Source organism: Silene latifolia, chromosome X, assembly GCF_048544455.1.
Source record: "Silene latifolia isolate original U9 population chromosome X, ASM4854445v1, whole genome shotgun sequence".
NCBI lineage: Eukaryota > Viridiplantae > Streptophyta > Magnoliopsida > Caryophyllales > Caryophyllaceae > Silene > Silene latifolia.
In genome coordinates, this window is record NC_133537.1 from 4,918,787 (window position 1) to 4,941,423 (window position 22,637).

General features: G+C 34.4%; 2 protein-coding genes across 3 annotated transcripts; one reads left to right on the plus strand and one right to left on the minus strand.

Annotated features, from left to right (window-relative positions):
* Positions 1-1,011: 1,011 nt before the first annotated feature.
* Positions 1,012-10,911, plus strand: LOC141622429 (uncharacterized). The gene is made up of 16 exons (XM_074438460.1): positions 1,012-1,271; positions 1,377-1,460; positions 2,511-2,651; positions 2,766-2,836; positions 3,150-3,243; positions 4,852-4,929; positions 5,307-5,373; positions 6,384-6,469; positions 6,608-6,658; positions 7,476-7,523; positions 7,798-7,918; positions 7,990-8,170; positions 9,702-9,839; positions 9,928-10,040; positions 10,377-10,448; positions 10,537-10,911. The coding sequence occupies exons 1-16, from the start codon at positions 1,107-1,109 to the stop codon at positions 10,617-10,619; spliced, it is 1,593 nt and encodes a 530-aa protein (XP_074294561.1). The 5' UTR covers positions 1,012-1,106; the 3' UTR covers positions 10,620-10,911.
* A 599-nt stretch (positions 10,912-11,510) lies between these two features.
* Positions 11,511-19,917, minus strand: LOC141622430 (isocitrate dehydrogenase [NADP]-like). Of its 2 annotated transcripts, none has more exons than XM_074438462.1 (15): positions 19,633-19,917; positions 17,692-17,735; positions 17,497-17,606; positions 17,240-17,277; positions 17,073-17,150; positions 16,811-16,966; positions 16,026-16,117; positions 15,768-15,871; positions 15,229-15,297; positions 15,023-15,138; positions 14,838-14,872; positions 14,156-14,298; positions 13,796-13,918; positions 13,630-13,713; positions 11,511-11,810 (listed from the first exon to the last, which is right to left on the minus strand). In XM_074438462.1, the coding sequence occupies exons 1-14, from the start codon at positions 19,682-19,684 to the stop codon at positions 13,638-13,640; spliced, it is 1,236 nt and encodes a 411-aa protein (XP_074294563.1). In that variant the 5' UTR covers positions 19,685-19,917; the 3' UTR covers positions 11,511-11,810; positions 13,630-13,637. The 2 variants fall into 2 exon arrangements, with proteins under 2 accessions (XP_074294563.1, XP_074294562.1); XM_074438461.1 differs by having other exon boundaries at positions 13,642-13,713; positions 19,633-19,859.
* Between the last annotated feature and the right edge of the window lie 2,720 nt (positions 19,918-22,637).

A 22,637-nucleotide genomic window follows, 5' to 3' on the forward strand; every position in this document is an offset into this window, starting at 1 on the left:
CATTGGAGTGTTAGGATATTGTTAGATTGGTCATAATTTGACCCGACCTGGTTACCTGATCTAAACTTGTTTTAGGACAAGACTCGAAAATTGACCGGTAACCTGTTTGACCCGAATCTAAAATGACCCGTTAATTTTGGGGTGAAACTCGACCCAAATGGGACGACTTGCTAGATAAAAAATAAATCAATAATTTTATTAAAATAAATCAATAATTTATTAAAATTATCAGCTTTGGTACTTTAAATTACAAACAAAATTAAAAAATTAATTTTATTTAAACTTTTATAACCATTAATAATAGAATACCTTTTTTTTAGGAAAACATGGGGTGGTTTTTTTTTTTTTTTTTTTTGGGGTGGTTTTATATTAAATTAATCTTCGTAAGAAATCCGTTACAAGAACAACTTTAGGCCCCTCAAAATCATTCATCCTACTATCCTAGCAATACAATGTTACTAAACGGAAATAAACCTAAGCAAATAGGTAGATCAGCAACATAAAGACCGAATGAGTATATGATTACAAGTTTAACTCTTGCAAAAACATTCACTATTACCTAACAAAAAACTTCCACAAAGGCTCCGCCATTTTATACGAGCACAAATTCTCCCTTATGACGGAGGGTATCCGTCGCAAACTTGCGACGAATACCATATCGTCTCACAAAAAAACCATAAGGGTGAGAGACAAAGCACATGGGGTGGGTGCCCACCTTGTCCCCTCTACCCATTTCCACTCACATAATACCCGTCGCAATATTTGACCCGTCGCAAGGGAGACCTACTGTTATACGAGCACATAACAATACTAAAAAATGTCGCTTCCCACTTATTTTTACATAAATCAACGAATTAATTAAGGGAACGCATAATACCCCTACTGTTTTATCCCTTTTTTTTATTTGTTGATCAGGAATATGCCATATCGACAGTTGAAACAATCTTCTCCAAATACGGAAAACAATTTAATAAATTGACCCTTCTAAATTTGACTTTTTCATTCCCATAAGGTCAGAACTTGAATATATTGTACATCCTACTTGTCTTGGCTCATTTCTCATAGTTCGTCCCTCAAGTCTCAATTCTCAAGCACGAGATACTGAGATGACGAGGTTAACATCTTCCAAGTTAACCAAAATCTCTCTACTCCTCGTCACTGCTACCGGCGTTTCAGCCGCCGCATATTCCGGCGAACTTCCGACGCATTTTTCCGACGATGTTACGGCTCCTTTCTCTGCCGTCGCTCGCTCTTCCTACACCATTTTTACCGTCAGTTTACTCCATTTTTCTCTCCTTCAATTGTTCGCTAATCATAATTTGTTCTAGTTCTAATTTATCAATTTCATTGAATTTCTTCGTTTTTGTTTTGTGTAGATTGCTTCAACTGTTTTTGATTACAAGTATTCTTTGCGCGGTTTAGCTAAGGATTCCGATGTTTATCGCGAAACAATTGCGGAGGTAGTTCGCCACTTTCGCTATTGTGATTGTTGAAATTTGTTAGTTTTGTACCTAATACAGTACTTCGTAATTCTTATGTGAGACGGTCTCCTGATTTTTATATGAAATAGTCTTGTGATATGATTATTGTGGACTTCTAACAGTTATACGAGGCAGTTCGCAATTGTGATATGTTGAAATTTGTCAGTTTGTACTTATTTCTCCGTAATTCTTATATGAGACGGTCTTTTGATAAGCTTATGGAATTGATGTAGGTAGTGGATGGAATCATGGTCATATTCACTTAGTTTACGAGTTTATGTTTAAGAAAATAAATAGCATTTTAACTTTTTGAACTTTGTGAGTTTGTCTTATTGTAATCTGGGAGAACATTTTTCGCGACATAAAATGTCAAAATTAACTCCAATTTCACAAGGCACGTTCAGTGGAGTCAATGTTGGTGATGGATGAAAGTTATGGTTATATTCACTTACTTTACGACTTTATATTTAAGAAAAATAATTAGAGCAACTTAACATGTGCTGTAAATGTAGTTGTATTGCTATGATCATATTCACTTAGTTACTGTGGGTTATAGTCCACGAATTCTTATGTGAACGGTCTCATAAGTCATAATAATAAGCTTATGGAGGTAATGTTGTTAATGGATGCAACTTATGGTTAGTCACTTAGTTTACGAGTTTATGTTTAAGAAAATACATAGAGCGTCCTAACTTGTGCTTTAAATGTAGTCTTAATGCAATGATTGTAACTATAGTATGCTTTACAGTCCATATATGAACTTTATTTCCCTAAATCATCCAATTTAAGTGAGTTGTATTTTCATTCACAACATTGCATTTTGGAGTGAAATATACTCTGAGGTTCAAGTTGAATTTTCATATTAGAGGTGAGAAGTGTTTCAATTTTGTGTTGGTTTTCTAATTGCGGTTTGGGAAATCTATTTTGTAATTATCAAGTAAGGTCGTCTAAGGTTACCCAAGTTTGTGCAAACGCAAGGTCGAGTCTGTGCAATCAATTCGTGGTGATTTCTTTGTGTGTCAAGTCCAGGTTCATCTGCGTTCTGCAAGGAAAAGTTTGAAATTGTGCGAGGTCAACAAAGGTTTTTATGTGAAAGCTGGTCAATTTGCTGCTTCCTTGAGGCAGATCCCGAAGGAATATATGGCGACACTCTCTGTTTTACAGGATCAGGTATATATTCAATTTAATAGATGCCCTGTTTTGTTTTAAATGCTTTTGCGACATGGCTGGCTTAATCTCTATTGACTTTTAATTGCTACTCCGTAACTTATTGCTGACATGCAGGCAGTTCCATGCGATTTCAGATTAATAAAGGAAGTGATCCGTAGAAACCTGGGTAAAGATTGCACTGATATGTGAGTTTATATAAATCATTTTAGTAGATTTTACGTAAAAGATGTCAAACTGAAAGTTTGGCATGATGTCAAATGGTTAAAGGAGTATATTTTGAGATCAGAACAGAACTGTGTAGTTGACCTCAGTTCATCGTGAATTGCCCAGTTTAGTTTTTGCAAACTTTGCAAAGCCAACTAATGTCTCACGTTTTCATCAATTTGCCTTGGACCTTGAAACGTGGAAATATTTTTGCGCTCAGTTTATTAGTCTTTATACTTCTTTATAGGCTTTTTGTTTAATTAATATCCACTGATGAACCTAAGTAACATTCAGATTTCTGAGTTTCGATGAGCAACCAATTGCAGCAGCATCTATTGCTCAAGTTCATCGTGCTGTCTTAAAAAACCATGAAGAAGTTGCTGTGAAGGTCAGTTATCTATCTTTATGATACTAGTTTTATGGTCCATGACATCATTGATTCAGGGATATCCCAATTTTCGTGTCAATAGTCTAATAATTGATTACTCTACGTCTTTTTGTAGAGAAAATGTAACCAAAACACGACAATCTTTTTCTTTATTAATGTAGTGTTGATCGTTAATCGACATATATGTAATATGCTACAATTTTTCATCCAAGTTGACCATTTCACTCCTAAGTAGGATGATTTTACTTCCTGCTAAATATGTCAAAGATCAATCACATAATCATGTCCACAATTATGTTCAATCAACGGATTCCACAAATTATGAGATTAATGGCACATAATCATCCGTTATTCTCCTTGCACAATTGGACTTATTTTATACCCTACAATTAAGGATAACAATCCTACTAATTGATAGATTTATTATAGCATATACATATGTAATTAGTATATATAATTGTAACATTATTGCTAAGATATACAATTAACATTATTGCTAAGATATACAAGGAAGAGACGGGGGGAACGGATCCCTCTATTTCCCTTCTCCAAAGTAAATTATTTTTCCCTCGAAAGGAAAGATTTGAGTAAAAACTCTATCGCTCCATTCTCTCTCCGCTGTCCTTCCTTTCCCTTCCTCTTTTCCCCTCCCATCCCTTCCTTTTTATTCTTTATATCCAAACCATGGGTTAGTGTTTGAACTCTTAATTGAACAAATTTAACATGACGGAAACATGAATAAAAAGGTATAATAGGTAGGAAAGGCTAATAGGGGTACTATGGGAAAATGTCAAGCTTCGGGTACCACAGGAATTTTCCCTTAAATTTTTTTTTCCTATTTTTTTAGTTCATTAACATCTGTATCATGTCCACTTCATATCATGTATCATAATAGTAAGTTGAGTAACAGAAACATCTTATTAAATGGTGTAATCGTAAACTAGTTAGACCCCGTGCACTACATGCACGGTATATAGAGTTTTCTATATTTATAAAATCTTATATAAAATAGGTATTCATAATTTTTCACATTTCTCATCATTGAATTTTGTTTTGCGAAAAAAAAAATGGAATTGAAAATTAATCAAGAGATTTGAGTAATAAGCCGAAATGTATTTAATGAAAAATATTTTTATACAATAAAGCTTATTTCAATTTATAATTTTTTCTCAATTTTTTTTGTCATAAAACTAATAACAACGGTTTATAGTTTTGTTTTTATACGTGGTATGGGATCAAATCATTATCTAATAATATTATCAATAGAAGATTTAATAATTTACTATAATTTTATATCAATTTTATTTTATTCTAATTAATTAAAATATTATACTTTAGAATTTAGGGAAAATAATATAATTTGATGAAAGATTAATTTTAATGAAAAAATAATAATTAAATGAAATATATTGTAATCATTAGTTTCCTTATTTATTAAATGCACTTAATTATCATTAGTTTCCTTATTTGAGAAATGTGCATTTTGGCGGGAAAACTTTTGAGATCACCTATTCTTTTAGTAGATTTTAGTCCTTGATAAAATGATAACCATGTTTTGCTTACTCACATGGTATTGTTTTTAAGAATATATTACTGTTGTGTTAACAGGTTCAATACCCTGGCTTGGAGCGACTGATGGAGTTAGACATGACAACCATGACATTTGTCTCAAAATTCGTTGCTTGGGTATGGAGACTATGGACTATGCTGCATGTTAGAATGTCTTTATAAATAGAAAAGCATACTTTACAGAAACAGTTCGGTTCAAATTTCCCAGGCGTTGAATTCTTTATATCTATCAAAATCCCCTTTCCCATTCCTCTGTTACCCCGCCATTAATAGGAGCATCTGGGTAATGTTTTTGGCGTTTTTTTTTTCATGATTGTTTATACCTGTCGGGCTGTCATCCTACGCATCTGTTTCAGGCATGTCCATTTCAAAAGCCCGTTTGCCCTTTATCTGCCTTGTCATAATGTGCACATTGTAGCCTTGTAGGATGTTTAATCAGTTTCACTTTTTCTTTTTCAGTTTGTGTATATAGTAACTTTATTCTTCAATTTCAGCTTTTTCCCGAGTATAGATTTGGATGGATTCTATCGGGGTTTAAGGAGTCTATCTCTGCAGAACTTGGTTAGTATCATATATTCATGTGTATAACTTTATATAACTTATATTTAGTCACTACCAGGATTTTAACTGGGCTGCTACTCCTGTAGTCCTGTGCATACATGACATCAAGATTTCGTTTTCAGTTTGTAGTTTCCTCATTACACTTGTGTTCCTTGAATTGATTACATTTCACTCACTCTTAGTTGGTGTGCGTTTATTTATCAAGTTTGAAGCTGGATTAGTCTATATAATGTAGCTAAATGGACTAGCCAGATAACATTTATCCGAACCCACTCTTGGTTTAATTTCTTTTATTAAGATAAGCATGATGATTGTAGCATTTTTCGTTACTAAGGATAAATAAGCATACGGATAAGGGTTCATTCCATGTTATTCTGTAAGAGTTACATGTTTAGTTGTAAACTATTTTCATATTTCATGCTTTGAGTAACACCTTTCATCATCTTGTTTTGACAATCTCTTAAATGTGATTTCGAAGTATGCCTTTCTTTTCTTCTGCTTTTGTGCCTCGGGCGAGGGGCTGGATTACAAGCCTGAGATAAAGGGTCATCTCATCCCCATGTCTTTCTTTAGAGTTTCATACTTTCATCTTTATTGTTGAACTATTTTCATTTTTTGTATCAAGCTCCAAAGAGATTATAATGCTTTGATTACACGTTCAGTCATCATCTTGTTTTGACATGCTCTTAAATGTGGTTCTGATCAATGTCTTTAGCTTCTTTCTTTTTTCCCTTTTTTTTTGTTTCTCTGCTTTGGGGAATGGGGCTGTGGGGTGTCCTGAGTCTAGTAACACACTTGGAAAACATGTATCAGAAATTTTCCATTGATTTGAAATGCATGATGGTTAGTAAATCATTTTAATTGTGACGTCTATCATTTATACATGGGCAGACAGAAGGGGGATTCTGGTCTTGGCACTATATCTTCTCTCCTAAATTTTATGGTATTAATTGTTAAACTATTGCAATGGTTTTTATATTTAATCTTCATTTTCTTTGGAGCTTCTGAAGATTTCGTACAGGAAGCTAGAAATTCTGAAAGAACCGCCAACAATTTTATGAGCAGCAAGAACGTTAAGATCCCTCCAGTTTTTTGGGCAAGAATCTGACTGTATCATGTCATAGCTGTTCAAATTTAAACTGAATTTTGTTGAGCATCTTGAAATTCTGTTATTGGTACTTGGCTAAATGCATAAGGTCTGTGAGCTAACCGAGGTATCTCTCTATGTATGCAGGATTTGACAACAAAACAGGTTTTGACAATGCAGTTTTGTTCCGGTCATAAGGTATTTACTGGTTTAACTCTGTTATAGTAATCCAAGGCTGTTCGCTTGGGTTACTCCTGCTGCACTTCCATTCTCTTGTATTTCTGTTATTGAGAATGTCAAATTCAGGCTATATATAGAACTGCTACAGAGTAGCTTTTTATTACACTAGCTTCAGCTCATCATAGTCTGTGTTCAGCCCTTGCGCATTATTGCCTCTAGCCAATATAAATAAAGCTAGATAAGAAATATGAGGCATTTCATTATAGGACCAGAGAATAATAAAGTGTTTGAATCGCCCTTCTTGTCTCGGATACTTTGTTAAGTTCTGTCCTCATTAGCTTCTGTGTTAGCATAATTTTTATTTACAAACAAGTTTGAGGTCCTTACTCTCCAAACGTAGTATATTAGCTTCAATGAGAACACCTAATATAGAATCATGAGGCAATTCAGACCAAACATTGTTGATGAGTTCCCTTGTGAACTAGAATTGGCCTACTAGGACCTCAGGTAGTCAAGTGTTATCATTGGTTTCTGTTTTGTCTCAGTGCGCCATTTTGAGAGTGAAAATAAACTGAGAAATTTTTGTTAGCTCTTTTAACCTTATGCTATAAGGTGAAGATGTGGGTGCTTGTCTTGAATGATAGCTGCCTTTTGACCATTGGAAAACGTTAAGGCAAGAACCTTTCTTGAGCCTCATAATTCTTAAATCTCAGGACTTTTCTCAATCAAAATGGATTTGTACAAGCATTTTGTTTATGCTTCGGATGTTATGTTGCTACTTGCTCGTACTATTCCATTAACTCGTTGCACTCAGCACAAATGTTTTAGATTTCAGGTTGATGATTTGGAATCTTTGAAGAAATCAGGAATCGATGCAAATAAGGTGTACTCTCATATCCTTCCTTGTTTGCCATCTCACCATTAAGAGTGATACAAGCATTCCTAAAACCTGAAGTGAATTCAACGGTCTAGAATTTATGATTTTATATATGTTTCCAAGTTCAATGGTAAAGTAAATACTTTGGATGGGGAATCTGATCTGTAAATTCTTCTTGTTGACTGAATTCTGGTCTTTTGACTAGACACAGCAAGATTGTATAAAATTTTTTCTGGTGTACGTATTGTAGTTGAGATTTTGCTCTTTGGTGTGGGTTTAGGTTGCAAAAGCGTTGGTGGAAGTTTTTGCTGAAATGATCTTTGTCCATGGCTTTGTGCATGGCGATCCACATCCTGGAAACATTTTAGTTTCTTTGAATGGCCCAAAAGGTTTTTCATTGGGTATGTTCTCTCTTTATCTGCTTGTAGTTTTTGTTAATTTTCAACTCAAACCATTGATAAAACTTTTACAGTACTTTTGGATCATGGAATGTACAAAGAATTGAATGAAGGATTTAGAAAAAAATACTGTTTGCTGTGGAAGGCAATGATTCTTCAGAATGTTAATGAAATAGAGCATGTTGGAGAATATTTTGGTATCAGCAGCTATGCTAGGTACTTACCACTCATATTTACTGGGAGACTGATCAACAGGTAACCTGTTTTCTGGTTATTTTTCTTTCTCTGTTTTCAAACACTTGTTCGTGAACTCTATGAATAAAAGAGCACTTTAATGCTGTACTACAGAAACCAAAAAGTCCGATTTTGGTGAGTGTACATATAATTTGAATATTTTAGAGCATTATGTCTTGGTACACCATCATATGCCTCATTTAGATCAAACAGTAAGACATTAGACATTGTTATCCATCTTAATCGCCTGACAGTTCTTCTAAGCAGCGTCATACCATGGTAAACCTAATAATCATTCTTCCCGGCATATATATCTTCTCCTTTACCTTTGTTCCACCATCTAACACCAAAGATTCATATGTGGTACGGACTATGGAGTATTATTTTACCAATAGTTGGCACAATCTTCTGCATCATAGATTCATAGTTGCTGTTATACAAATAGAGATTTTTTCCTCCATCCCAATGGCTTGTGCGAAGTGCCAACTATGAGTATCTACTGCATCATATTTATCAATGTTATTTCATTACTTGTTTCTGATGTTTTATCTTTGCACGTATATCTTCCATTTAAACATTATTTGTGCTTTGAGTGATCGAGTGTATGACTAATTCAGTCATTCCAACATTTTGCCCTCCATGCATTGTGTGTGTACGCAAGTATGCCACTTTGATACTTTATTTAAGAGTCCAATAATATTAGCTTATGCATATTGTTTAATATAACTCGTTCGTCTGTTTTGTTCCATCGTAAAAATTAGAGCTCAGTCGTAAAAAAAAATTGGAACTGGGCAATTTAGATTGGTAGTCGTTCATCAAGTCCAGGACACGACCTCACTGGGTATATTGTCTCAAGTACAATTTTAAGGAGAAATTTATGACACGCACTATAAGTGACAACCTAAGATACTAAGTACACCATCTCACTGAAACACTGAGTCTTGGTTGTGGCCCTTGTGGGTACATCTCTAATTAAGAACTGTGTAATAAGGAGTTTCATTAGGTTCTTAGATATTGGAGCCCGGAATATCAGTGAGTTTTGTCTTAATTAGTACTCATTACTCGTCATCTGATGCATAGCAGTTCCCCTGATACCTATCTCCAGCAACAAATCCCAGATGCCCCTTCATATAGAGAATTCAAACCCTAACAGAATAGAGAGACACGTACGTACATCTAGTAAACTCTCTATCTTCACATAACATCACATAATATATAACCATTAAGCACATATAATCATGCGTTAGTCAGTTAGATATTTGTAAGCCTCATGTAAAACAGCATTATTTTGAGGCCAGCCTAAATTCTTACAATCATTTGATAATCCTGGTAATTTCATATGGGTCATTGAATCTTATTGTAAGATGGTCTTATACTGGAATTCTTTAAAATGTAATTCATCTCCTCTTTTTGATTATTTTACTTTGTTATTATTCTACGGATTCTGTGAGTTGTTTACGTGTTCGCTAATGTCAACAGTATTCAGATATCACATAGGTTCTTGGTAACTTTTATGTGTTCTTCTCCGTCAATAAACACTCTTTATTCGCAGTAAAACAACTCTAGGAAAAGAAATGACTGTTGAAGAGAGAAAAAATGTCAGGGAAGAGCTTAAGGTGCTCACGATGGGGGACATATCTTCCTTCATGGAATGTCTGCCACCTGATCTTCTAACTATACTGCGTACTGAGTAAGATTAAGACAGCTCTGCTTTCTGATTGATAGATACCTAGTCACAATGGCAAAGTAACGCTTACGTCTTTTTTTACTATGTCAAGTGGAATACTTAGATCCATACTCAGCAAATTGGGTACATCGTCAACTGTTCGGCTTCTGACATATGCTAAATATGCTGTACATGGTCTTTCTGTGAAACAAGATACAAAATCAGGTAAGATTTAGACGCCTGCTAATTTTTATTCTGGTGATTTGGTGTATGCAGTTTGATTTTGTGCTCCTAAACCATGTGGTATTAAATGTCGGTTTCAATCTTCTTCACGACATCAGTCATCTTGGCCTAATTGCAGTTGTTGCACCATTAATGTGGGAGATGCCACTTTAAATGTTGTCACGGCGACCTTCAAAACCTGTGCAGATTGGTTGAGATGTTTTGTCATTATGAAGATTTGATATTATGCCTGTGTCTCTAAAGTACAGATAACAGGGAAAGATTTCCTTTGCCGTCATGCTCAATTTATTTGGTCATCGTTTTTGGTTTCATTTTCAGGTTCCATACTGGATCGTTTCATCTCAGATATCAGGAGTAGGCTTAGTTATCTCCAACTCAAATGCCTCCTGGGTAAGTCCCATGTATTACTGTAACAATTTGACTTAAAGCCAGTAAAAAAACTTGTACTTGATATATGCGCAATTATTATACCTCGCAGGGTTAATTGGACTGCTTTCATTGATTAACGACATCAAAGATTTATATAGAAAGAGCTTTAGGAGACTAATTGTAGTATGCTGAGCTGCAGTTTTGGTGCTAAAATAGCATTATGAAGGCTACAAAGAGACTAAAGAATACACCATCATACATGGCCAAACTCTAGGTGTGGATTTATGTGATGTATATAGGCTTGTAATTTGTTTGAAACTATAAATTTAAAAATTAACAAATTATTCATCTTTAAATCACAATCAAGTTATTCTTACTAGATTTTAGAACTTCTAATTTACTTCACTATGTAAGAACTTTTAACCATATTATATTTATTTTTTTCAAATACTCCCCTCCAAAACTACTTAACTTTTTTGTGTTATTTTTCTCTGGATTTTCTGATCATAAATTATGTTCTTCCTCCATTTTCACTAATACTCCGTATCCGAGCCTAATCCTTTAAAGTCAGAACCAAGCTCCCCAATTTGACTATCCTTAGAATAGTCTTTAGATAGGTTGTGAATTTGAAGGGTAGAATGGAGGGGAAGCATAAGTTTTGGATGGAAAATCGAAGTAAAAAATGACTCACTAAAGTGAATATAGAAAATGTCTTGTGGGAATAATTTGAAATAAAATTATTAAAAAAAGTTGTAACTTGTGTAATTCTTTTTTAAAGATCATTGCTTGCAAAAACACGATATATTTTCGAGTGTTCTTGAGGATACATTTTCAAACTAGTTCATGCTTTATTTTTACTTCCATCCCATTATTATATTGTCGCCAATTGAATTCATTATACCACATATTTACGACTCAATTATGAAAAATCATATTTTCTCCTTTAGAGATTTAAAGGACATGGAGATGATTACCAACTTACTGAACCATCATATGAAAACGGAACCACCATATGAAAACGGATCCTCAGGGTTTGGGTTTAATTACCGTCTGAAGGCTCAGATCTAGACGGACACAACAGTAGGAAAGATAAACACAAAAGATATATAACCCCAAAGTAAGTTGATTTCAAACCAAGTTTGTGAAGGCCAAATTCTCCACAAATAAATCAACTGAAAAGATAAGTGTATCAATGCCACATTGCCAATAGAAAATACCATAACTCAAAAGCGCATAAATTTTAAACCAAGTTTGTGAAGGCGCCAGGGCAACCAGCGGTTTATAAATAAACTGAGAGTATTGCGAACCCAGATTTTGGCTAATATGTAGAAAATGTATATCAAACTACGCCTTTAACCTGATCAGAGCTTGCTTTTTGTAAGCCTGCATTCGGCAACAATAACTTGTGTCAATGAAGACGCTCAGGCAAATAAAATCTAAGCTAATACCGGGTAATCAACATACATCAGCCTACAAGGAGGCAGTGACCCTTACAAATTGGGTATTGAAGTTTCAGTCTCTAACGCGACACTCGCTTAGTCGCTTGTAATACCGCCTCCCACTACCCCCACAAATTAAAATGGAGCATTTTATCTAATCCTCGTTATTAACACGATTAGCAAAACACAATTGTTCCTAACTTTATATTCATGACACTGACATGCCGACGTGTGGAGTCAGACACTTCAAAGTTCATAACTTCCATCAAATGAATTACTCCGTATACGTTTGGGGTGGACATAATGCCACGGGTGTTATGTATTGCTACACGGGAATTTTCCGTGGCTTAAGACAATGAGCCCGTGGAAATACCATTACCCGAAGTTTATAACCTGAGCTTAACCTTATAAAATGTTTATTACACTGCCTTTCATTTGTTTTAGATATTAAGGGTGATCTATAAACCTAAAACAATACCGAGTACAGAGTATTATTTTATTATTATTATTATTATTTTGTCATAATGGTGAAATGCAAAAACTACACCCAACTGTAAGTCGGCAATCCAGTTATAGACTACAACACAACACAAGGTTGCAACATTTGCAAGTATCAAAAGGGTATCTTCAATCTAACCATACACCTCAATAATTTGATGAACCATCATCATCATCATGATTCATGAGAATTGAGAAAGTGTTTTAAAACGAAATTCAGTAGCCACAAGGACATGAATGATGGATACAAGTCATACAACAGACTAAATGATTTATTTTACTAGGCGAGAAAAATGTTAACAATCTAACCATACACTCTTTTTTTATTATAAAATTAAATATATTGATCCTGTTTTTTTTTTTACTTTATGATCAACCGGATGGTTTGGCTATGTGAGAAGGAGACCTATGGACGCACGAGTTAGGAGGCTGGAGACTTGGAGAACAGAAAAGGTTCCTAGGGGTAGAGAGAGACCGAGACAGACATGGTTGAGAGTGATAGAGCACGATATGAGATTTCTGGGGCTTGAGGAGAGTATGGTGACGGAGATTGCACAATGGAGGGAAAGGATACATGTGGATTTTTAGTATTTGATGTTATTTGACATACTTAGTGTTTTTATTTAATTTTAAAAAACTTATTTGTTCTTCTCTCCTTTAGTAACCCTTTTTTACCAACCACTTTCTTATATATTTTACTTGGTTTACTTTTAAGGTATTCCGAATCCTTAAACTCTACTTCGGCTTTCAAAATCGTTTTAATCTTTATTCTCGATTTAAATTTTAAGTTTTTATAAAAGAAACCCTTTACCTTAGACTTTGTATTATGTTTTGCTCTCTCTTTTGTTTTTCATTTTTCCCTTTTCTTTTTTTCGCATTGTGAGGTGTGCGTTCACCCATGGACGGTTCTAAAGGATGATTCATGTTAGCTGACCCCAAATCATTTTGGGATTAAGGCTCTGATGTTGTTGTTGTTGTTGTTGATCAACCGGATATCGACTTTGATTGATCTTTTCTCACAATATACAAACTTTTAGAAATAGTAATATGAAAACGTTGTTTAATAGATTAAATTTGACAATTTTTAGATTGTATCTCCACTTGAATTTGGAAAGATAAATGACAAAGTAGACATCAGTTGACCACTAAAGTCAAATGAGGAAAATAAAATTGTGATGGAAGTAATAACAAAGAGAAAGAGAAGCAGTAAGGACAAAGAGTCTTCCTTGCATAGTTGCATGAGAAAGAAAAAAGGTTGGACTCACAAATAGACTCACAGCCTTGTTTTAAGATCAGCAGCTACAGCGTCTATGAACTCTTCTGTGTTCAGATATTTGTCTCTTGCAAGCCTAAATTGTTCATAAAACCTCCATTAGTTCATCATATATGTTCATAAAGGAAACACAGAAAATTTATAGGGATGTAACCTACTTTGATCCATGGATAATAAGGGCAAGATCCTTGGTCATCTTCCCAGATTCAACAACTCCAATACAAGCTGCTTCCAATTTGTCTGTGAACTCCAAGAGTTTCTCATTGTTATCCAACTTAGCCCTGTCGATCAAGTAACAGGTTGATTATTAAAATAAAGTGTGACTTATGTTACTCAAAGTTTTTGACTCCTTTTGAAGTATCCAACACGGGTGCATGTATAAGTGATGGATTCGGTTAATTTTTCAAAAATTTCCCATGCCTGAGTGTTGATTGTTGAGTGTGCAACATGGGTACACGAGATATTATGAAGAGTTGGGAGTAATAAACTAAAGAGATGTAATAATAAACTTGGCATGCCTGTGAGCGAGGCCCCGGGTCCAAGCAAAGATTGAGGCAATGCTGTTGGTGCTAGTTTCACCTCCCTTCTGGTGAACTCTGAAATGGCGTGTTACTGTGCCATGAGCAGCTTCAGCTTCGATTGTCTTACCATCAGGGCAAACCTGAACAAGTGAGTATGTAAGCAGATGTACACATGTTGCTTAGCTGAGATTCTGATTAGAAAAGATGTGTATGACATATCAAATACAAACAACTGGCACAAGCATGCTTAAAATGCGCATCTTTTTTATACCCCTTCTCTCAAGTAATACACGAGGTATGAAGATACGGCTATCTTAGGCATTTTATACATGGGTATGGTGCTTGTTGGCCGAATACAAATTTGAATGTCAAAGTTTCAGAATTTAATGTGACCATATATAAGTTGAAAGTGAAGTACTCCCCCAAGTTTTAGTAGCGGGTTATATATAGCTTACCCACTTTCATACCTGATATTAACTGTCTCCTATTGCCCATCGTCGATCTCAAAATTAAAAATTTATGGTAGAATCAAATAAGCTAAAATATCATATACTGTGAGGAGGTGATGTACACGTTAAACCCCGTACACGTAAAAATGAAAATCTTGTTATTCAGTCTGTGCATGCATTTAAATGTGCCATCCATCTGAAGAGCTAAATGCCAGATTTCAAGGACATACCAATACTGAAGTCATCAATCCCAGCGAGCCAAATCCTACAGTGTAAAATGCAACATTAGCCAAAGGGCACCAACTAGGTTGTAAAATCAGAACAGTTAACTATTTGGTCAGTCAAATTATAGCTATAACAAGTCTTCGATGAATTTACAAATGACAACACCAGTAATGCAAAATAATACACAAACCTTGGGCTAAGAAATCACTCTGCACATCTCCATCATAGTTCTTGCATGCCCATACATAACCTCCTTCACTCTTGAGAGCATAAGCAACCATGTCATCAATGAGACGGTGCTCGTACCTACCATTTTAATAAAAAAAAACATCAAATAAAAAAACTGAAGCTGAAATCACAGAACATTTTTCTAGTTCCAAGGCTCCCAGCACACACCAGATTCCAGCTTCTTCATATTTAGTCTTCCACTTGCTTTCATAAACTTCTTGAAAGATATCCTTGAATCTTCACAAACAAGCCAGATGAAAATTAGATGTGAAGTATCAAATATAATTGAGTTAATTGATACACAGTACCTACTCTATACCATTTTTCCATAACTCCAATAGCCCTATCTCTTACAAGTGTTCTTCAAAACTCTGAACATTTACGAATATTTCTTTGAAAGCTCGTACCAGAAGTCAATTTGGGCCAGATAAAAAGACAAATTTGGCGGCTATCAGTCATGAATTGTCTTTCCTTCGTACCAAAAGTCAGTAATGAGCAAAAATAAAGATCTTTCATGATCGATATTCAATGAAAATTGTCACTTTTTAGCCTAGAAAGAGACTTTCTTTAGAAACTAGAGAGTAAAAACTTTGGAGGTAGGAATTTTCAAAAATATTGTAATAAGTAGGAGTTTTGAAAAAGTGGTAAATACGAGGTGTTTATCAATTAACTCTGTATTTAATGTAAAGAAGGGGAAGTAATTGTACCTTCCATCGTATTTCTTAAGAATAGTGTTTTTTGTGCTGAGATAAAGAGGCCACTTTTTCTCATAAGCCAAATTCATTGAAGCTTCGGCAAATGAAGCAATTGACTGCAAGGCGACAGACATGTATAGAGGAAAATAAGACAAAGACTCAAAGAGCCCTCAAAAACAACAAAAGAAGTATAAAAAAAGGACACGCAAATACATAAATCGGAAAATCGATAGGCCAATGACATTCAAGAAGACAACTAAGGGGTTAAACCTCATCAGTGTTGTACATGGCCAAAGCTACACCTCCATTTCCAGTGAAGTCAAAAACCTCCAATTCTGTTTTCTCGTCCTTGCCTTCTGGAACTGCAATGAAGAAAGGATTCAGACTCAAAACTTGCAACGTAAAATTGTAATGGATCAATAATAAGAAAACGCAGGATGATGTTTTCAATAATTATCTCACTAATTGATCCACTAGCAGGCAGCAGCATATATGTATGTACTAGCAAAAGACAGAAGTATACAGATGTTTACAAGCAAATTATTATACAGAAGAATTTGTAGGATTCAGATGCGTACATGGGTGTACATCAATTTACATCCAAAAATACATGTTAGCACCCATGAAGGCGTACAAAAATTCAAAGGAATTCCTTCTCCAAATAAGATACTCCCTCCGTCTCACCCATTTATTTACATTTATTTTTTGGCACTATTCAAGAGTGGAAAGAATCTCTAATATACTTCGTAATTTCTAATATATAACATAAAATAGTCATGTGAGATCTTTTAATAATATGTAAACAAAGATATGAACAAAACAAAATGCGCATTGACAAATGTGAAAAAGTAAACGTAAAGAAATGGGTGAGATGGAGGGATTATAATTCAGTTACGTAGCAGAGGGGGAGTCTGCCACAAATTCATGCATTAGTGAACTGCTACTTTTGGCATGCAAGGGAAAACTTTACAAGCGTGAGTGTGAAGAGGGGCTAATGATCTAATGATGAAAGATGACAGGAAGAAACTATATAGCAACTAATTAACATGACTAACCAAATACTAGTTTGAGTTTCCCGGCTCCTTTAATGACAAGATCGGTTGCTCTGTACTGATCTCCAAATGCATGTCTTCCAATGCATATGGGCTTTGTCCAACCTGGAACAAGCCTAGGGACATTTTTACACATAATGGGTTCTCTGAAGACGGTGCCTGTAACATATTTGACAGACACAAACCATCAAAATAAATCGTCTCAGAAGGCACTTAAAGAACACTTAAATATGAATTTACAATATCCCAAGCAATGTATACCAACCGTTTAAAATATTTCTGATTGTCCCGTTTGGACTTCTCCACATGCTCTTCAGCTTAAATTCTTCCATACGTGCTTCATCTGTGAGAAAGACACAATACTAAGAACAGGAAGTACAACAGAAGAAGCACAGCTTAAATTGATAAGAAAATCTGTGAACATTCAGCAACCTGGTGTGATAGTTGCACACTTGATTGCCACATTGTACCTGCAGAATAAGATGTCGAGATATTTAATACTTGTTTCCAAAAAAGTTAAGAGGCTTGAGCAAGAACAAAATTGTGCTTCTATTTTCTTAAATATCAAGACTGTCGATAAATGACAAAGCAATGTATATAATAACTTAAAATTGGAAAAATAGGTTTGAGCAAAGGGGTCTTAAAGGCTAAATGCTTCATAATAATCTGAAAATACCACGCAAACTTACTTGAGAGTTGCTTCGGCACTTTCAACAGTAACTTTGTCATCAGTGGCATCACGATGGGGAAGACCAAGATCGAAATACTTAATGTCTAATTCCAAAAATGGGAAGATTAGCTGCATGGGCGGTCAACATCACAGCCATTTTAGAACATGTATTTCTAGAAGTACAATGATTGTATATAAGCAACAAAAAAGTCACCTTGTCTTTAATCATTTGCCAGATCACACGAGTCATTTCATCACCTGAAAAGGAGAAATTTGGAAACCATTATGGAATAGTTTGTCCTATTTTTTACCGAATATAGCACTTGCAAAGCAAGCATAATGAATACACATGAAAAATATATAAAATAAAGGCCCCTTTGTCATCTAAGCCAATGACTGATGTTCTACAACCACGAGATACATAACATTCATTATTCTCATGTTGCTCAGTAATAGACACAGCCTAACAGATTTTTCGTATTGAAATAGAGGAGCAGCGGCTAACAAACGATAATCAGGAAAATGCACTAGCCCGTGGAAGTTCCCTAAAAAACTAAAGATGGAAAGGAGGCTAACAAAAAGATAAGGAAAACCACACAGCACTTTAAACAAGAAGCCACAATCTCGATTCTTAAATTTGTAAATAAATTTATTTATGCGCAAATTGCAGAGTTTCCACTAGCCAAAATTAATCAAATACACCATTCGCTAAATCTGAATTTAACCAGCAGTTGATGATCAAATAAGTTGAAATGTTTCATTAATCACCATCCCCACATACCGACAAATTATTCATTTTCCTTCCAACTTGATTAATACAAATAAATGTAATCACTATCACCTTATCTTCATCCCATAAAAAATAACTTTTCATTTTAGGCTAAAACTTGACTATGCCTCAAATTTATCTATGTGAACTACACCTTCAAATGAAATATTTTCATGAAAATATTCGTCGATATCACTGATGTCATACTAAACCTACGTTGAAAGTTGCTTTAGATTTAAAAATACTGGTGATCCAATTATCTACACCAAATAACTTTGATCATCAAAAATCACCAATCTTTTAGCTAAAAATCTCTCTGAAAATTACATCACACACTCCATTAGTTCAGTCAGTGTAAGGTAGCATACATTAGACCTCCTCAGTGATCCAACAACACAACAATCATCAACAAATCTGCCATAAACGTACTCATTTCAACACCCACAACTAACTGATCAAACCATGATCACCGCACATGCTAGACATTTCATACTAAAACCATCCTCAAGTTGGGTGTAATGCAACATACATTCAGCTCCCTCAACGATCCAATAACAAAACAATCATCAATAAATCCGCCATCAAACCTACTCATTTCACCACTGCAACAAATCGGTGAAAGCAACGATCATCCAACACACATCTAAAACATTTCATACTAAAGCATCCTCAAGTTAGTCATATAGCATACCTTCGCCTCCCTCGATGATCCAACAACAAAACAACCATAAATAAATCCGCCATCAAAGCTACTCATTTCAACACCTCAAAAAATCGACGAAACCATCCTCAAGTTAGTCTTAAGGCACCACACATTCGACTATCTAATAACAAAACAATCCTCAATCAATACTCGATCAAAACTATTCATTTCTACCACAACAAAATCTACAGAACTCCTGATCATCCAACACACATCTATAACATTTCATACTAAATCATCCTCTCAAGTTAGTCTTAAGCCAGCGTACATTCAATTCCCTCGACGATCTAACAAAACAATCATCAATCAATCCTCTATTTAATATACTCATCTCAACACGACGATACCAATGATCATCGAACACACACATCTAAAACATTTCAACTAAATCATCCTCAAGTTAGTCGTAAGGCAGCATACATTCAACGATCAAATAACTAAACAATCATCAATCAATCCGCCATCAAATCTACTCATTTCAACACCACAACAAAAGCGACAAAACCAGTGATCATCCAACACAAACATTTCATACTCACTTAAAAACAATCAAATGAAATAAAATCAACTTCAATCAAACCTAATTCACAGATCTAAATCAAACACTACTAGCATCAAAACCAAAACAATTAAAAATTAAAAAACTTAAAAGAAATCGAAATTGGTAGAGATGAGTGTATTACCGTCCATCTCAACGATGGGATTGGCAACCTTGATCCTATCGAAAGTAGCCATGGCAGATTGAAGAGAGAGGAGAAGTGAAGGTGATGCGCCGCAAAATTATTGGAGAAAACAATGAATGTAATTGTAGTAATGAGAGTGTTTGTGTTTGTGTGAATGTTTGTATATAAATAGTGGGAGTTAAGGGAGAAGAGTAGGTGGGTGGGGGTTGGACTTTGGAGTGCGCACTAGTGTTTGACGCAACTCGGGATTGATTTTTCAAACACACACTTACCGTTTTTCAAATCAATATCGAAGACGGGTCGAAGCAAGTGACGGATAATGCCACTCATAAAAAGAATATGGGGACAAGATGGGGGCAACCCCATGTGCTTCCCTCACTCCTTTATTTGGGTCATTTGTGAGGGAAAATGGTATCCGTCACTCCAAAGTGACGGATATGTGCCATCACAAATGAGATTTTGTGTTTTCAAATAAGTAAATCTTTTACAAGCCGGTCTTATATATGGATAATTTGAAATATAGTCGATCATTGTGCCTCTGTTTGGTAAATGGCATATTGGCCAAATTTCAGCATATTGAGGATGTTTAGCATGTTTGACTTACGAATATGCTATTTAGAGCGTTTGGTCCGCATATTAAAATAGCATATTGGGGTCCAATATGCTATTTTGCAATATGCTCCTGTTAGCGGATTAGAAAGAAAAAATATTGTCTTATTTACCCCCTTAAAAAATACTTCCTCCATTCAACTCCACTCTACCTATTTCATTTTTGTGCACTATTCACGATTGTGTATTCAATTTCGATTTTCTCTCGATGCGTAAGTAGCAATATATTCATGTGGGATCTTGTTTGATTCGTCTTTACGAGTACATTAAAAATATCTAACTTTTATAATTTTTGCAAATACGTAGCTAACGATATTTAGCGCGTAAAACACGCGTTAGCAAACGTGAAAAAAGAAAGTGGTAGAGTGGAGTTGAATGGAGGAAGTACTAACCTTCCTTTTATATATTTAATAAATAATTTATTCATATCCTTATTTGTCATTTTACAAAGAATCTAAACAATCTGCTAATCTAAAACTGTCAATTACCAAACACCTCTACAACAATTCTGCTAAATAAATCTGCTAGTCAAACCCGCTAAATCATTATGCTAGTCAAATCTGCTTTCTAAATCTGCTTCTGCTAATATTAATCCGCTGTTTACCAAACAGGGCCTGTATTACACTATTACCCTATAAAAATGTCGGCATATATAAAATTTAATTTTATAAAAATTCCTTATTTTATAACTTTTTCAGAGGTTTTTTTAATATAGAGAGTTTATTAAGATGATTTGATGTTGATGAAGTTCGAATTCGAGTCATGAGTATTAAATATCACATCTTATAACTTTAGCAACTAAAATAGCAGTTCATAGACTATATATCTGAGTTAGTACCTCTTATTGTTTATTTTTTGAGTTTTATTTTAAAGTTTTTGAGTTTTGTTTTAGTATAAAGTTTTTGAGCACATTTACTAAAATATTACACTAAAAAAAATATAATATTTCTCAAAAACTATATTTATAAATGGTAATATACTTAGAAAAAATGTGCATATACTCAAAAACTACAAGGTTTGAGGTACTACCTCAGATGCGTAATCCTTGTTCTCCTAAAATAGTATAGTAACTGATATCTGCATTTCGTAATTTTTTTATGAGAGGTCATTATATGTATTGTGAGACGGTTTTGCATAATGAATGGGAAGTAAGTTTATGTTGATTTTAATATTGGATGTTTGTGCAATTGTGTGTCATGGTATCATGGATCAATTGGTCTCCCTTGTGACGGGTTACCATTTGTGACGGATAATTTGTGAGTAAAAATGGTAACAAAATGGGTTAGTGGAGAAAGGGGACCACATGAACAGTGTTACAGAGAGAGAAAAAGTGGGTACTTTGTGAGGTAAAATGGTATCCGTCACTCCAAAGTGACGGATAGTGTAGGTCAATTTGTGCTCATGGATAAGGGGTTTTCTGAAAAGGAGTTTTTTTCCATAGACATTAGGCAATAATCTTGGGACAAGTGGTCAATTTGGGAATTATGAGTATATTTCAAAGTGTAGGGTCAATCTTTTGTGTTTATCCAATGACGTTTGAGAAATGTATGGTACTTGATTGGATAAGTTGATTTTTGTTGCTAGTTGTTAGAGGTTTGTCTTAGTCCTTTGGTGTAATGTAATGGGCGTTAAAAGCAAAGATAATCAAGGGTAAAGTAGCTCAAATAGTCAAATATGAGTACAATATGACTATTATGAGTTATTTTGGCATGGTGAAAACATTATGGAATGACTTTAGGAAATACGCAAATTTTCATTTAAGATGAGTACTATTCATATTAAGTTTAAAGCGGTATAAATACATACTTTAATTTACACGGTAAGTTATCTAGAAAATGTCAGAAGTTTTGTGTTTATTACCACCATGTGGTAGTATTTGACCCGTCTTAAACTTAAGACAAATAATGTTCGTCTTAAACAAGACTTATTGGGGGAATATGACATGATGTCTTTTAGTTTGTTAAATTCGTGAAATTGGTTTTTTTCGTCTCTATAAAAATGAGAGAATGTTCACTTTATATGTCAAAAAAATTTCATCTTAAAAAAACAAAGCCAGAAACATTTCATTTTAAAATTAACTAACAATAGGATGAATAGCTTCTTAGTTTAAAATTAACTAACAAGGGGTCAATTGATAAAAAAAAAATTAGGGGTTTGGACAAATTGGTAAAAAAAAAGTTTATCTTTGGACAAATTTGTAAAAAAAATGAAAGTTTGGACAAATAAATCAAAAAATTGATCCGTGAATGAATTTTCCCCTCACTAATTAAAAGTAATAATTAAGTTGATTTCATCTAAATAGTTTTTTTTAAAAGGCAATTGAGAATAAACTTGTTTGTTTGAAATTAATTTTTCACATGCAATTTTATTTTATTTTATTTTTGGTACTAAAATGA

Bases quoted from the DNA above. Each gene is read 5' to 3' on its own strand.
- LOC141622429 (XM_074438460.1), top strand. From the start codon at position 1,107: ATGACGAGGTTAACATCTTCCAAGTTAACCAAAATCTCTCTACTCCTC. The intron at 1,272-1,376 runs GTCAGTTTACTC...TGTTTTGTGTAG, and splicing joins CTTCCTACACCATTTTTACC to ATTGCTTCAACTGTTTTTGA. The intron at 2,837-3,149 runs GTGAGTTTATAT...AGTAACATTCAG, and splicing joins GGTAAAGATTGCACTGATAT to ATTTCTGAGTTTCGATGAGC.
- LOC141622430 (XM_074438461.1), bottom strand. From the start codon at position 19,684: ATGGCTACTTTCGATAGGATCAAGGTTGCCAATCCCATCGTTGAGATG. The intron at 14,299-14,837 runs GTATGTCCTTGA...TCACTTGTTCAG, and splicing joins GATTGATGACTTCAGTATTG to GTTTGCCCTGATGGTAAGAC. The intron at 13,714-13,795 runs GTAGGTTACATC...TGAACAATTTAG, and splicing joins CTTATTATCCATGGATCAAA to GCTTGCAAGAGACAAATATC.